The sequence below is a fragment of the Cucurbita maxima genome, unplaced genomic scaffold (assembly GCF_002738345.1).
Source record: "Cucurbita maxima cultivar Rimu unplaced genomic scaffold, Cmax_1.0 Cma_Scf00005, whole genome shotgun sequence".
In the NCBI taxonomy this organism is placed as follows: domain Eukaryota; kingdom Viridiplantae; phylum Streptophyta; class Magnoliopsida; order Cucurbitales; family Cucurbitaceae; genus Cucurbita; species Cucurbita maxima.
In genome coordinates this window covers 1,620,379-1,636,730 of record NW_019272021.1, presented here as the reverse complement: position 1 = coordinate 1,636,730, position 16,352 = coordinate 1,620,379, and the positions used below count along the sequence as shown (strand labels likewise).

At 36.4% G+C, this 16,352-nt stretch overlaps 3 protein-coding genes and 1 long non-coding RNA gene across 6 annotated transcripts in view; 3 read left to right on the top strand and 1 right to left on the bottom strand.

The window, feature by feature from the left end:
• The first annotated feature begins 2,264 nt into the window (after positions 1–2,264).
• LOC111480035 lies at positions 2,265–4,498 on the top strand. Its single transcript, XM_023124993.1, has 5 exons — positions 2,265–2,412; positions 2,507–2,559; positions 2,771–2,989; positions 3,078–3,156; positions 4,345–4,498. Exons 2-5 carry the CDS (start codon positions 2,521–2,523, stop codon positions 4,473–4,475), a joined length of 468 nt encoding a protein of 155 aa, XP_022980761.1. The 5' UTR covers positions 2,265–2,412; positions 2,507–2,520; the 3' UTR covers positions 4,476–4,498.
• A 274-nt stretch (positions 4,499–4,772) lies between these two features.
• On the bottom strand, positions 4,773–7,165 carry LOC111480043. The gene is made up of 3 exons (XR_002717732.1): positions 6,978–7,165; positions 6,829–6,898; positions 4,773–6,622 (listed from the first exon to the last, which is right to left on the bottom strand). It is a non-coding gene; the product is annotated as an uncharacterized LOC111480043 (long non-coding RNA).
• Positions 7,166–9,305: 2,140 nt separating this feature from the next.
• Positions 9,306–12,743, top strand: LOC111479944 (peroxisomal (S)-2-hydroxy-acid oxidase GLO4-like). Of its 2 annotated transcripts, none has more exons than XM_023124869.1 (11): positions 9,306–9,496; positions 9,622–9,770; positions 9,850–9,974; positions 10,511–10,557; positions 10,635–10,712; positions 10,793–10,917; positions 11,002–11,125; positions 11,205–11,274; positions 11,376–11,476; positions 12,203–12,307; positions 12,397–12,743. In XM_023124869.1, the coding sequence occupies exons 1-11, from the start codon at positions 9,371–9,373 to the stop codon at positions 12,574–12,576; spliced, it is 1,230 nt and encodes a 409-aa protein (XP_022980637.1). In that variant the 5' UTR covers positions 9,306–9,370; the 3' UTR covers positions 12,577–12,743. The 2 variants fall into 2 exon arrangements, with proteins under 2 accessions (XP_022980637.1, XP_022980638.1); XM_023124870.1 differs by having other exon boundaries at positions 9,450–9,534; positions 12,397–12,576.
• A 2,185-nt stretch (positions 12,744–14,928) lies between these two features.
• Positions 14,929–16,352, top strand: part of LOC111479975 (protein FLUORESCENT IN BLUE LIGHT, chloroplastic-like) — a 5,251-nt gene continuing 3,827 nt past the window's right edge. For both annotated transcript variants that reach the window (XM_023124908.1, XM_023124909.1), the window contains exons 1-3: positions 14,929–15,074; positions 15,290–15,399; positions 15,705–15,867. In XM_023124908.1, the coding sequence (XP_022980676.1) occupies positions 14,963–15,074; positions 15,290–15,399; positions 15,705–15,867 (385 nt within the window). In that variant the 5' untranslated portion in view covers positions 14,929–14,962. The remainder of the gene's footprint in view (positions 15,075–15,289; positions 15,400–15,704; positions 15,868–16,352) is intronic.

Below are 16,352 nucleotides of genomic sequence, written 5' to 3'. Positions count from 1 at the left end.
ATTGAGTTTCGAGTCATGTTTGAAAGAAATGTTTTAGAAAACGTAAGCAAGATAAATGCGTTCAAAATAATTTGGAAGAAATCAATGTTATAAGCAGAAAGCGAATAAACAACCACCACAAATTTGATAACATATAACTGAGATATAAATAATTGACAACTAGTCACATCCCACCACATAACAATAAAGATTTATCTAACAGGAAAGCAAGTAAAATAAGTTTAGAACGAACATGTGGCCATGGACAACATGTTCGGATAAACATGACCGACACATCTAACACGTGACTACAAATAACACACCTTGGACATGCATGATTGCAACATCCTCTCCCACTCAATTGGTTGACATCTCTGTCAACCTACTCTTCACAAACTTTGTGATGTAGGATGATGCTGACTTCAGATCTCTCAATGTGGTTCCAACTAATTTTAGTATTGAGGAATCTCTAACAATCTGTAAGTGTTGAAAACCACTTCTTGGTTTGTCGACTTCGCATCTTCTTTGTTGAAGTCTCCCTACTTTCTTCGTTGCGAAATTCTTCTTTATTACATGAGATCGTATAACCTTCTTGTGCTTGGTGTCTTCTTGGTCGGGATAGTTACATTTCAAGTTACTGACGTGGACAACAAGACTAGTCTTCATCCATGGGAGCAATTGGATCCTATATAATGCATTTCCGACTTTGTGGATAGCTTCAACTGGTCCATAGTATTTATGCACTTGTTGTTGGTTCTTCATCCTTGAGTGAGCACGAGTTATTTCAAATGTTTGTCTCCCCACTTCCATAAAGTTGTTGGCTTGGGGTCTCTCCCCAGCATTTGGGTGATCACTGACAAGATTTGTTGAGAGTCTAATGAACCTGATTGTCAACGAGTCATTTAGCTGTTTGTAGAATTTAGCTAACCTAACTGTGGTAGGCGATCTCTCCCTCGACGTAAAATCAATCTCGTGATTTATCTCTCTAGGTGGGGATGAACCATTTATCTTACCTTCTAATTTTGCATTGCTGTGTTCTTGTAGTTTCCGTGAGGTTTCTGTTGGAGTGAACTCACTCGAGCTTCTCTCTTAAGCCATGACAATGACAACAATCGTGGGTTCATCATTGGTAAGATTCTGTAATACCTGGAATTTTAGATAGATAAATAAATAAATAAAATAAAATAACAATATAGGGGCAAAAGGGTCCTTTTGCCTAGGGGTGTACATTTAACCCGACAACCTGACAACCCGGACCAACTCAACCCGAACTATAAGGGTTGGCATTTCGGGTAGAGTTGGGTTCATTTTTCTGAACCCGAACTGAATCGATTCGGTTTCGAGTTTATGGGTAAAACCTTCGGATTGACCCGAGTCAAATAAAAATATATAAAATATATTAAGAATATTTGTGTATTAATTGGTTTGCCAGAGTGATACTGAGTTTAGTTTAAGGATACTCACGTCTGAGTTTGAATTTGTTTGATTCTTACTACGAATTTGTTCGATTCTTACTAAATACATATTTTTGTTTTTATTTTTTATATATACATTTTGTATAATTTTTTTATGTTAAGAATTTTATGTAATTATAATTTATACCTATTATAATATATTTATTATTTATTTGGTGTAACATTATTATATCCCAATTTATATATTTTTTATTTTTGTTATATACAATACTCTTAAATTAATCATTTTTATTGTTTATTTAATTTCATGATCTATTCTTGTATTTTTGTTATTTTAATTAATTTTTAAAAAATGTCGGTATTTAATTGTCTTTAGTTTTATGACAATGTTGAACTATGTTACAATTTTTGTTCGTTTTTTTTTTAATTTTTTATTATTATTATTTTTTGTCAATAATTATAGATCGATTTGTGTTTGTTTCTGAACTTTTAATATATTTTAGATCGTATTCGAATAATTATAAATGGTAGATAAATAAAACTTTAAAAAAAATTTGACAACCGATCCAACCCGAACCTAACCCGAAAATAGAGGGTTGGGTTGGGTTGGGTCGTGAAAAGTTTTGGGTTGGGTTGAGTTATCAATCCAACCAACCCGAACTTTTGGGTTGGGTCGAAAAAATCCTCCAACCTGACCCAACCCGGACCATGTACACCCCTACTTTTGCCCCTACTCTTACCCGAGTCTAATTGTTTGGGCTCCCAGAAGAAAGAGACTTACCCAAGAAGTCTAATTGTTTGGGCTCCAAGAAGAAAAAGAAAGAAAAGAAAAAAAGAGAGAGAGAGAAAAAAGAGAGGAAAAAAAGGTAGGGTTTGGAAGAGAGGAAGAGCAAGAAGACAAACTGTCTGGAGATCGAATCCAAGGCAAGAAACTTCGAAGTAATACTTCTCTCGGTGCTGGAAAAGGAGTTTGGGGTGGAACCACTCATTCCGGCAAGAAAATCCGAGAACGGACAAAGTAAGGTTCCGAACTTCTTGTTTCGATTTTATCTAGATCTGAGGAATTTCTTGAGCGTTAAATCTGGAGTGTTTGAGGTATGTAACTAAAATAAGATTCTTGAAGTTTATGGACGAAAATCGGAGTTTCAAGAAAAAGCGATTTTCGGTAAGAACTCGTTTTCCCTAAATTCGAACTCAAATAATAAGACCTGTGATTTCCAAAAAAATACAAGAAAAATATATTGTAGAAATAGAATATGAGATCTATAATATTTATGAAGAGAACTCGTTGATTCGGATTACGGATTGGAAGATATAAAAATCGAAAAAAATGGATGGAAAACGCCAGAACTTGCGTTTCTGAAAAAACGCACGAGGAGAGAGGAGGCATTGCCGCCACGTGTCGGAAGGTGTACGGAGGAGCGTGCCAGGACCAACGAGCGACACGTGGTGACCGCGGGCTGGAGAAGCACATCAGGCTGCGCAACCGGGTCGGCCTGAGTCAAAACCACGCGAACCGAACCGATCCAGCCACTGGCCCACGACTACGCAGGAAGTCGCGCGTAGTACACCCTCCAGAGCGCGCATGTAGGTGCGTGAGTGACATGTTTTCCCTTCGTTTGTCCCCCGTTTGCTTGATTTTCACTCCGATTTCAACTCTGATCTTATTTTTATGTGAATTAGGACCTATCAAGGAAATTCCATAATTTTTGGAACCTTTTCCGGCAAATAATTCGAGCTTGGGAAGGCACGCATCAACGAAGTAAGTAGCCATTTGGATTCCCACGAGTAGTACTTGTAGGAACCGCTTGGAATAAGCATGCATGCTATCATACCCATAAACTCAGCTGACCGAACCTAGTATATTAGTATGGAAACCATGAAAATGAAATAAAATAGGAAACCTATGATTTCTGTTTAGATTGAGATTCTGATAATGTATGTATGCATGAGGTGGATAGGAAACTTGTGAAATCTGCGCTCCGGATGAAGATGGACGTTATCTTCCCGTTGAGCATGTTTGTTAATATTGCATGAAGTGCTGCGTATTAACTCCTATGCATGATGATTGCTTGTGTTATGTTTCTTGATAAATAGGAAGAAATTGTGAGCTTAGATTAAGGTGCTTGTGACTAATTAGGCTAGACAAGACCCTAGATTGGGGGACCTCTAGAATACCGTGCATTTAGACCCGCAAAACGATTACCGGCGGATCCAGAGCCCATAATTCAAAATCTTATAGGTTTGTGAGACCTTGCACGAGAATCCTAGAGATGCATGAATCCAAGTCTAAGCCGCCAAGTTCCACCCAAGAAAGAATAATAGGTCACCATGGTAACTGTAGGTAGCCCGCTAGAGTTGAGCAGTGTGGATAGTGTCATTAGAACCTCCACTTCCCTCTCTGCTCCGATACCGTACCGTCGAGACAAAGCTCTGGTACGAAGATCGTTGAGCTTGGCAGATCCAGATAAGGAAGTGGGACAGGTGCCTAGACTTAGTGGTGATAGCTAAGGGGTCTTCTGAACAGAACTCTTCGGTCGTAGAAACTCGTCCTTGAGTAGGGGACGTGGAGCCACGTAGGGTGACTCAGTAGCTGACCGGCACACAGGGGGTCGCACCCCGAATTTAGTGGATGTATGGTCCCGTGTGAGGGTTGTCAGCTAACCTCCACGGATGATGTTAAGAGAGTCACGTATTCGGATCCAGCCATACGACCCCCTCAGATTTACTTATGAGGTCGCGCCTCACCTCAGGACACTAATCATTTCACTGCATAAGATGGGCAAGCCTCCTAAGATACAGAAAAGAGAGTTGTAGCGTGACTAGCACTCCCTAGAACCCAGAGATAAGACCGTGTATACCTACTAAGATAAGGATGCGAAAAGAGCCTACAAGTAGGTTGTTTATTGAGTATATTTTTATACTCACCCCTTTCTCCCTTTTTTTTCAGGTACCAATCGATACGCGGAGGTGTTCAAGAGCTGCACTATCACAGAGGGGTGTCGTTCCGGAGCGTCAGTCCCTTATCGGTCTTTTACAGTCTTTTGTATTTCATTTTATATTTGTAATTTCCTTTTGTAATAATTTGAAACAAATCTTTTCTCTATTTTGTTTTAATTAAATGGGATTTTTATCTTTTACTTTACTTTTATTTTCTTTTTGTTTATTTTCGATTTCGTCTTTTTAGTCATGATTCGTTTTTTTTCGAAGCCTCGAAAATTGGGTTGTGACAGATCCATTCTCAACTGTAACACCGACATCATCTTCACCCATTTTGGATGACGAGTGATTGTTCGAATAATTGTTGGGTTAGACCCTATCACTACTAAATATTTTGCTAGGGGCATGAAAATGACTTTGTGTTCAAGTATGCTAACACGATGTTGAAGTCGTTCATCTTGACAATCACAAAACCAGTTTGTCCTCCCCAAGTTTCTATCTTGATCGGAGTTTTCTTTGTAACCTCTAAGATAGGTAGGGCTATTCAATTGTCAACTATCATCCGTCTTATATACATAAAACCATGTTCCACTCATCTTCTATCTCATTCACTCTCTTCGGAGGGCAGATAAATATTTTAGTGTCCCCCCGCGAGGGTTTTCTATGCTTTCGACTACAGTGTTTCAATACAAAGAGGACATATGTGACTAGTTATAGACAAGGAAAGAAAACATGAAGGACAAAGTGTACTAATTAGTAAGACTGGACTGACGCCCCCGGACAAGCTTCCTCTGTGACAATCCACATCTTTCAACGCGCCCTCTGTTGACCCAACGCCTCACGTACCTGAAAAGGAAAGGTATAGCAAGAATGAGTATAGAATTATACTCAGTAAGCCACCTACTTGTAGCCTCTTATCACATCCTAATTTTGACAAACTTCCACGGTCTTTTTCTTTGATTCTAGAACATCTAGTTCAGGTTTAGCTCCTTGGGATTTCTTTGGTACTTCGTCCTATCATTTATACCTTAAGAGTTCCCTTATGCCAACCTGTGTTTGACTGGTACTCTGTGAGTAGCTACCTCGGCATGGCTATGAGACTACAGGGTGTCATATCTAGTAAATGAGTTGCAACCCCCTAGTCCCATGATAATCCCCATTGATTAGGGAGGGTACCTCCCCCATTCCCATCCAGCTAAATGGTCCGTTTCAACGTGGGTCACCCGTTTTCCATGCTAAAACAACTTTAGAGTAGACGAGTTCTGATCAGGAACCCCCTGGTCTCCCACGAAGCATTAACACCAATCGCACACAGTTAACCTAAGGGTACTCTAGAGGTAGTTCGTTTACCTTGATAGTTTCTTATGCTCCTAGGGAAAATTAGGTCTATACTTAGTGTCTTGTTACTCTAACCACAAATCCGTAGACTTAATCATAAATGTGGGTCATGAAAATTAACTAAGTGTGCACACAACTATCATCAAACATCATCAAACATATTTCATGCAAAGTAAACATACAAGTTCAACGGGGCGATAACATCCATCAACTCCCGGAGTGCAGAGTTCACAAGTTTCTATCCTCCTTTCAACATGAAATAAACATATACATATAAAGTAGAAGCTTAAAACATAATAGCAATACTCAGATAATTCTCGTAATATTTCACATAATACATCTTACTCTTAACAATCAAATACCTACATTCAATTACGGAAGGCTACCACCTAAGATAATTAAACTAGCATGCATGCATAACCAAGCGACTCCTACAAGTATTTCTTCCTAAAGTTCCGTGTGGTGACTTACCTGGATGATGCGTGCCCTTACGCAACGTTTCCACACAATTAGCATATCGAATAGTAGTGATTTTTCCTCAATTAGATCTTATTTCATATAAAATAGAGTTAGGGTTGAATTTAGGAGGAAAATATGGAAAATAGAAGTCGAATGGGATGAAAACGAGATTATAGGCGCTTTCACGCACTAGCCATGCGTCGGAACAAAGTCATTCGCAGGTTCCACACGCGAGTGTCACGCGCACACGATTTTCTGCAGCCGCGGGTCGTTGGTTCGGTTCTGGTGGACCGCGGGTCGCCGCAATTCATTTCGTTGCACGGGTACCAGGTCAGCCGAGGAACGCGGGTCAAGTTGCATGGCCGCAGACGCGTGTCGCTAGAAGGTTGGAGTCGCGTCTCCCCAGGCGGCGTTCGACGCGTGTCCGATGGTTGTTGGTGCATACGGGCCTCTTGCCGATTGACACGTGGCGCGTCGTCGCCTTCTCTCTCCTAGCAGAAAAATGAGGTTTTCGATTAGTTTTCCGATCTTCTTCTCATTTTTCTATCTCTCGCTTCTTAATCCAAACCGTAATGACTCCTTCAACAAAGTTTTAGATCATACTACAACCTACATGCCGATATTTTTTTTTCTTCAATTTTTACTTAATCATACAACGAGTTATGAGCGTCAGAAAGAGGTTCGATAACATCCTTACCGTTCTTGGAAAGATTCTCATATCTCAACATTTCGTCTGATTTCTTCACAAAATCAGTGGCAGATGTTTCCTAGATGAAGATAGTAAACTTTAACACTCTATTCCCAAATGAAGATCTCAGATCGAAAGAGTAACATTCGAGATCTTACCTTGCAGATTTCTCTCAAATCTTGACGGAAGAAGGAACCTCAACAACACAAGTCTTTCTTCTCTCTAAGAAGAAGCTCCAAAGTGTAAGTCTTGGTAGAGGATGAATTTCGTTGGTGATTCTCCAATGAGGACTCCGATGATTTACTTTTCTCTCTCAAGTTTTCTCTCAATTTTCTTTCTAACACTTCTCTCTTTTACAGGTACTCTGTGGAGAATCCTCAAGACCCCTATAATGGGCTAAGGGGTAAAATGCCCTTTTTGTCCTTTTGTCTTTTTTTTTTTTTTTTTTTTTTTTTTTTTTTTTTTTTTTTTTTTTTTTTTTTTTTTTTTTTTGTAACGACACAGTATCAACTTCTTGTATTATCAATTCATTCCAAGTTTTGCTTGGATGGCATAGAGTGCCACTTTTTGTAGGCACTCGGTTCTTGGTGAACCCCCTTGCATATGAAACAAGACAAAGGGCCTAGGTTTAAATGTGACTATTCTAGCTCTAAGGTCACCACATGGAGTTATACCTATGTTGGGAGAACTCGCATTCACATTCTCCGCCTTAAAATTTGTCACTGCCCCTACCTTTTGGGAGAGTTGGGTTGCTAATTTTTATTTTCACGACTTGTAGAAGCTTGGTTCCGTCTTATATCTTGGGGTTGATCAATGTTAAGTTCAAAAAGTAGTTTGATTGTAATGTAGATCGTGGAAGGTCTTGAACTCTTCGTCGTAGAGTTTGGTCCTCGCTCACTTTAACCCCTCAACAAAATTGAACGTCTTGTCTTTCTCATACATATCACAAATATCTAGCATAATCCTAGAAAACTCCTTAACTTAAAAGTAGTCTTAGATATTGCCAGTATGTCTTGGCTCCCTTAACTTTTTTCTTGCTATTATCTCGACATTCTTACCAAAGAATTGAGAGTGGGTTCTTGTTTTAAGCTCTCCCAACTGTTCCGTTCATTGAGTTGGGTTAGATTCAAATATTTTTCAAAAAATATATTAAAATTAAATTACAAATTTTAACCCAACAAATCTAGATTAAGTTGAGTTCATTATTTCATAAAAATTGTTTAAATTAAAAAATTTACAACCAAATTAAATTCAACCCAACCGAATAAATTTTATTCTCGTAAAGATAGGACGGGCATATGGTACAAGTTCTCAATACTTTTTTTTAATACCCATATGTAGTTGGTTCCAAATACTTCCTCTTTGGACGGTTTTATATACATGTGTTATTTTATTTTAACTTTTAAAGCTTAAATTAAAATAATAATAATAATAATTCACAACAATATATTAAAATAACATAATTATTTATTTAATTTGACTGTAATAAATTAATAATAATTAATTAATGGTTTAAAATATATATATTCCATTAATTTTAATGGATAAGAACATGTAATAGTAGTTAATTAATAATCCATGGATTTAAATTAATTAACTTTATTTGTTAAATTAATTTATTGTATGGAATTTTAATAATCACAATTGACTTTTTTTTTTTTTTTTTTTTAAATAATATTCCTCCCTTATTGGAATATTAAACCTATCTAGCTTACTAAAAAACAAAATAACATCCTTAATAGATAAAAATTTGCAACATCCAAAAACATATCTATTATTCGATACCTATTCTTCATATACATCTAATAAAACTTTTAGTTATTTAATACATATATTTAATATAAAAAGTGTATTATATATATATATATATATATGAATTCTCCACTTTTTACTCGAACAGGTTCTTTAATTCTCTATAATAGCGTTCAACTCATTCTTAAGATGAGTAGGAATAAAATATCACGAAAATTAAAATAATTCTTCTAATTTTTATATAATTTTAATAGTTCAAAATTAAATCGAAATATCACTAGTAATCCACTAAAAAAAGAATCATTTTAATCGAATAATTGATTATGATTTTAAAAGAAAAAAAAATACACCAATGAATAGATTTTTAGGTTAAAAAAAAATTAAGTAATTATTTAATAATTATTCTAGAATATTTAATTAATTTTAGTATATCTTTATTAATTATAAATTGAATTTAAATTAATTAATTACATTTAAGATTATGACATATTACTACTAATTTGAAATAAATAATTAGTTATAGTTATTAAAAACAATTTTTTATGAACTTAATTATTAATAAGGTTTTATATGTAAAAGGGAATTAAATGTATATTTAAATTGATTTATATGAATAAAGTATATTAAAAGAGAAATAGAAATAAAAAGAAAAAGAAAAGCTTAGTGAATACTTTATTTAGGTGTATAAATAATGATTGGAAATACATTATTTGATAAACATTTATTGTCCTGCCTTGGCTACATTACATGTAAGCTTTGTCATCAACCTTACATTACGGTCACAAAGCGTCCACTGAAAATGTCTACGCAACCCGTGAACGTGGCTACGCAGAAACTTCCAGATATGCGTTACGAGCGCCACGCAGGTGTGCCACGACAAACAGATGTGTCCAAGGCATTAGCCCATGCTGCCCACCCTGTCCTTGTAAGCTGCCGCATACTTTCATGGACCTTTCGAATTAGGTTCAAGTTCTTTAAAAGAAACTTATAATATACACATTTTTTTATCTATAATTATTTATAGAAAATGAAAATTATGTATTTTATCAGGGTAATTCGTCTTCTGAACCAGTGAACGTGAATGAGTTCGAAGAATTGGCTCGATTGGCACTTCCAAATATGTACTATGATTACTACGCTGGGGGAGCTGAGGACGAACACACGCTTAGAGAGAACATGCAAGCTTTCCATAGAATCACGTAACTTTGAAGCTAAGCAATGATTTCTTTGAACAACAAATGGTTCTATGTTATTCATTGGCGTGTGTATGGCTTATAGGATTCGGCCTCGAGTTCTGGTGGATGTGAGCCAAGTTGATATGTCAACCACCATATTGGGGTATCCCATCTCTGCACCTATCCTCGTTGCTCCCACTGCTGCGCATAAGTTGGCTATTCCCGAAGGTCAGTCCTCTTTTCAAACTCACTGCTAGTGCATATTATCTTATTTAGATTTTTCCTTTCGGACTTCCCTTCAAAGTTTTTAAAACCGATCTGCTAGCGAGAGTTCTTCACACTCTTATAAAAAATGTTTCAATGTGGCACCCAGCGTTTGCTAGAAGATCTTACAATCCACCCCTTTCGAAGTCCAGCGTCCTTGCTGGCACTCGAACCTTTCTCCAATTGATGTGGGACCCTCCCAATCCACTCCCTTTAGGAGCACAACGTCCATGCTAGCACATCGCCTCATGTCCACCCCTTTAGGGCTCAGCCTCCTCATTGGCACATCGCTCGATGTTTGGTATTAATACCATTTGTAACAACTTAAATTCGCCGCTAGCAAATATTGTCCTCTTTGGATTTTTCTTCTCAATGTTTTTAAAACGCGTCTACTAGGGTTTCTTTTGATAAAGAGTGCTTCATTCTCCTCTCCACCCTGACATGTGTTCTTACAAATTTTCATGCCACTTTTTTTCTGGATGATATCTGTGATCTTTCAGGAGAGCTAGCCACAGCCAGAGCAGCTGCTGCCGCCAAAACAATAATGGTACAAACTTGAAAACAAGCAATGAATTACTTTACTTCTGCAATTTAGTGACTAAATCAATTCCCTTTCGTTTGTAGGTTCTGTCATACTCTTCCTCCTGTTCAATAGAGGAAGTTGCCTCTAGCTGCAACGCTGTCCGTTTCTTCCAATTATATGTAAAAACAACCCTTCTTTTCCTCATTTTTTCACCAACCCAATTGCTCCCAAGTGTTAATTTAGTTCCTACAATTATCAGATCTTCAAAAGACGTGATATCTCAGCTCTCCTAGCACAAAGAGCCGAGAGACATGGGTACAAAGCAATTGTCCTAACAGCTGATACTCCTCGACTAGGTAGAAGGGAGGCCGACATAAAGAACAAGTACCACTCTGCATCTCTCTGTTTCCATTCAATCTTTTTAAGCTACCCCTTGGTTTCTATCTCATCTGGGAAACCAATTTGTAGGATGATTTATCCTCCAGAGAAGAATCTTGAAGGCCTCATATCTATTAACATTCAATGTGTGGATCAAGGTTCAAAGTTAGAAACTTTTGCCAACCAGATGATGGATGCGTCTCTTCGGTGGGAAGTATGTCCAATGAGCTGCTTAGATTGTTTGTATGTCTATTGTTTTTTACCAGTTTAGTTATGAATTTTAGCATCTACAGGATATAAGGTGGTTGAGATCAATTACTAGTTTGCCAATTCTGATAAAGGGGATTCTCACTCATGAAGATGGTAAGTTTTAGCTATGTCTTAAGGATATTAGACTCAAGAAATGAGCTTTGTTTTATCTCCTTCTGGGTTTATGAGTTGTGTTAATGTTTGATGGGTGGCAGCAACTAGAGCGGTGGAAGCTGGTGTTGATGGAATTATTGTCTCTAATCATGGAGCTCGCCAACTCGACTTTTCTCCTGCCCCTGTTTCTGTCCTTGAAGAGGTCAATTTCTTTGCATATTTCTATACGGCGCCCTCGAACCGCCTTCCCTTAATCGAACCTCAATTTCTTGTCTAAAACCTAGATATTTAGTCATGAATTATATTGTCTACCTTGAACATAAATTCTCATGGCTTTGCGTTCTCATGGTTTTGCTCTGCACTTTCTCCAAAAACCCCATACAAATGAATAGAGTATTTCTTAATTATAAACTCATGATCCTTCACTAAATTAGTCTGTGAGACTTTCATAACACTTCTCCTTGAAGAAATTAAGTCTTCCCTTAATCGAGGCCAACATATATTATATTTGACCCTTTATTATAGACAACGCTTACATAGGTATCATATTTATTCTTATTTTTATATCCTTTTTAATTTATTTGATTATCTAAATGATTATAAATAGAAAACTTTCACCATTGTGGTTTCAGCAAATATTCTCATAAAGTACCTCTTTGTTCGACACTTGAGTCACCTATGACTTCACCTTCGAAACTCACAATTTCTTTGTTTAACATTTGGGGATTCAATTGACATGGTTGAGTCAAGGGTATGACTCTAATGCCATGTTAAGAATCACGACTTTCCACAATAATATGATATTATCTCGTACTAATACTAATGGATATATATTCCTTACTTATAAATCCATGATTAACCCAATAATCCACGACATGCGATAGTAATCTTTCTTCTGTATGGTTTTTAAACAGGAAGTTTGATGCAGGTTGTTGATGCTGTGAAGGGCAAAGTTCCTGTGCTTTTAGACGGAGGTGTGCGGCGAGGTACAGATGTGTTTAAGGCACTAGCCCTTGGTGCTCAGGCAGTGCTAGTAAGTCCTACACCCCCAACCAAAACACTACACTTTTTTTGGCTAAATCTGTGGTAAACGGTGTTAGAAATGGTTGTGATTTGATTCAGATAGGGAGACCAGTTCTGTTTGGGCTGGCAGCAAAGGGAGAAGGAGGCGTAAGAACAGTGCTGGAGATGCTGAAGAATGAGTTGGAGACTAGTATGGCACTTGCTGGGTGCCCCTGCATCAAGGACATTACTAGAAGCCATGTCAGGACAGAGCATGATAGGCTGCCGTCCATGCTTTGATGTGCTTGCTTGATAGCAAAAGCAACAGATTCCAGAAATTTGAAAGGGGTGGGAATAGTGGAAAGGAATGAGTAACTCAAATTTCAGTTTATGTTTTCAAATATTTGAAAATTTATTATGAAAGTTTGACCGATAATAAATGAAATCTACTTATGATTTGAGTATTAGCAGGCGAGTATGAATTGGTCGAATAAATCTTTTAGACCAATCTTAAATGTAGGTTGGTTGGGTTGTTGACCGTCAAAACTCGAATAAAGTTCATAATTCAACTCCACCCAATCCTTTATTTTCAAGTTGGGTTGGATTCATTCGTGGGACAGATTATTTTTTTAATTATTTTAAAAAATCTTATTTATCAATAATATTTGTTATTATTAATAACTAAAATCTTATAAATTTACACTATTTAAACCTTTCTAAGTCACAAAATATAAATATTCTTGATTTTTATAATAATATCAATAATAAAGTACATTGGATTGTAACCCTATTTATGCGTTGGGTCTGGTTGAACTCCGCTAAAAAATATCAACTCATAAATTCACTGGAATATCCAATTTTTCAAAAATTCAACCCAATACGACAACAAATGTCAACCCATAATTTAGTTTGGATATTCGAGTTTGTTGAATTTTGAATTTTCTAAAAGATAAACACATAAACTTATCTAAATTTTGACTTTTATAGTTTGGATTGAATAGTTCGAGTTGTTCAAATTATCAGATCATAACTTATCAAATCCAAAAAGAATCGTATTTTCAATGTAGCCGACAAAAATGACAAAAATATTCACCGTCCCAATCCTTGAGAATAGATTCTAGATTAAAGCAGCAAAAGTTGTTAATAAAACAAAACAGAATTAAGCACGTTAATGGTATGTTATTCCAGTTTCAAAATATACTATAGGTTAGATATTTATTCATAAAACAAATTATCTCGTCATGAGATTAACATCAAAACACATAGAATTTGTGTTTCCTAAAAGCATGTTCTTTGGAAGGAAAAATAAAAAATAAACAAAAACGGTGTAATCAACTAGATCAGCAATTTTAAAAATCAGTTTACATAGTAAACTAGTCGATATCATGATTACCTGACTAAAAAAAAAAGTGTTGGTATTCGTTCAAATTGAGTTTAAGCTAATAAAACAAGCACGTAAAAGGCAAGAGCATATTTCCTTCTCTCTCCTACCATGTACCAATGACGTGGTTAGATAGTTAATGGGAGCCTTGGCGTTCTCAAAGATAGACCTGAGGTTAGGGTACCATCATCATAGGATTAGGGAGGAAGACATCTTGAAAAATAGTGTTTCGAAGCAAATATGACCATTGTGAATTCACAGTGATATCCTTTGGATTAACGAACGCCTTGACGACGTTTATGGACATGATGATCAAAGATTTTAAGGATTTCCTGGATATGTTTGTGATTGTGTTTATTGATGATAAATTGGTGTACTCAAGATCTAGTGGGGAATACGAAGTGCACTTGAGGCAAGTACTCTTAGTGTTAAGAGCACACCAAATCTACACAATTTTTTAAGTGTGAGTTTTAGTTATAAGAGGTAAATTTCTTGGGCAATGTAACGTCAAGGCAGGAATTTTAGTGGGTCTAATTAAGGTTGAGGCCATGATAAACTAGCCTCGTCCCATCTCAGTCACTGAAGTCTAAAGTTTCCTAGGCTTAATAGGATATTACGTGAGGTTCATTCAAGACTTTTCAAAGTTCAACGAAGCCCTCATTTAGTTGGCCTAGGATGGAAAAGTGTTCACTTGTGATGATATACGTGAGCAGAGCTTTAGGAAACTCAAGTATCAACCTCATCAGAGTACCAGTACTTACGTTTATATCTCAGGCAAGGGATTGGGTCGTGTTCTAATGAAAAAAGGTAAAGTGATAGCCTACGTCTCAAGAAAATTGAAGGAATACGAGTGAAATTACCAAACACATGATCTAGAGCTAACATCAGTGGTGCTCATGAAAAATCTCCCATTAATTTTCACGAAACTTCGAAACAAAAATTTTTATTCAAATTTTTAACGGTACGTATGTAATTGGAGCAGAGCCTGTGATTCTATTTTAAAAAATAGAATAGCAAAAAAAAAAAAAAAAAAAAAAAAAAAAAAAAAAAAAAAAAAAAAAAAAAAAAATAATAATAATGAAAAAAAGAACTATTAATTTACTATATAGTTTCTAATGAAGTATCGAAATGTCTGAAAAGTCCCTTCGCATAACAAATATGTTTAATTATTGAATGAGTTAACGACGTTGACACGTTGGATGGCAAAATTGTTATTTTGTTGACAAATGAGGGGAGTTTTTTATATCCACTGAAACCAGCTTATAGAGATATCGTAGACTGGAATAGCTGCGTTTATCCGAACTAATGGCGATGGCGACAGCGATGGCAATGCGTTGCTCTTGCTTTCTTTCCCGCCCGAATAATTCTCCGCGATCTTCTCCCTCCGGTCAGTTAAAGAGGAAACTCCATTTTTCCGGTTAGTATTACGGTGTTTGTATAATCTTTTCTTTGTTTTTCGTCTACTCTCATTCCTTTTTAAGTGGATTTCTACTGGATGATGCTCCGAAGCTTTTAGCTCCAGGTTTTGATGCTTTGAGTTGCGGAACATGTTCTATTATGGGGGAAATTGGATTCAACGCAATTGTACGTTACATTTTAGCTTTAAGAGTTGTATGTCTTCATTTATGGCAGGGAAAATGCCTCATGGTTCAGTTAATGTGGGCAATTTTGTTACATTTTGTGGAGACAGCATCGTCACACCATCTGGGAGACAGAATTCGTTGCCGGTTCTAAAATGTCAGGTATGATGGTGAGTTTCCTGCTCATCGGTTATGAGTATGGTACACTTATATTGTGATAACTCTCGCTGTTTCGTTTTATACTATAATTTTTAGATAAAACATGATATGAACATTGCTACTGCACTTATTTAACTATAATCTGGGACTTTGCTGAGTGGAAATTACAAGTGTTAGAAGTACTGGAAACAAGTTAGGGGAATTTCATTAGGGTTTGATTTCATTCCACTATTTGTTATGTTTATTGAAAAGAAATTTGATCAATGGAATATGATGGGGTTTTCTGTTGATAAATTTATTCTTGGCAGGGAAATAATGAGACAAATTTTCCAGTTATGGCGCTTCTTTTAGCTAATGTATTTACATTTTCCGTACCATTGAAAGTTTTGGCTGAAACATGCGAGACTGAGAATTCTGCTTTCAACATGCCAATCCTTCTTTCTGTCTCCCTTATAGGGGCCACTGTTGGAGGTAAGACTCCTTGATCTAATGCTATGTAGGGCAGTAATCACTTCATCATTTATATAGGTATTTATCTCTCAGTAATCTAGAAGAGAAACTTAATCAAGACTGAGCTTTTGATCCTTATGCGCTTAATAATTTTTCCCCTTCATCTTTATTGGTTTTGGTGGGGTAGGAGTGAAAAGGGGAATGTTAAGCAGTATACCTCGCTCTAGAATTGCCTATTCAATGCCAAATAAAGACTGCTGGTTCTTCCAGTTATGGCCAAATTGTGTTGTATACAAGGTTGGATAAAATGTGGATGAGAAGTATTGATGGGTGTCTGTTATGAAAAACTTGGGATTTTATCTAAAAAAATCCCTAAAGAACGAAATCTCTTGATCTAAATTATCCAAGAATCTAAAAAACGATAAGAATCCACCTAAGGGAAAGTTTAGTTTTAGGACAGATTACCTTGATTTTTTTTTTTTTTTTTTTTTTTTTTTTTTTTTTTT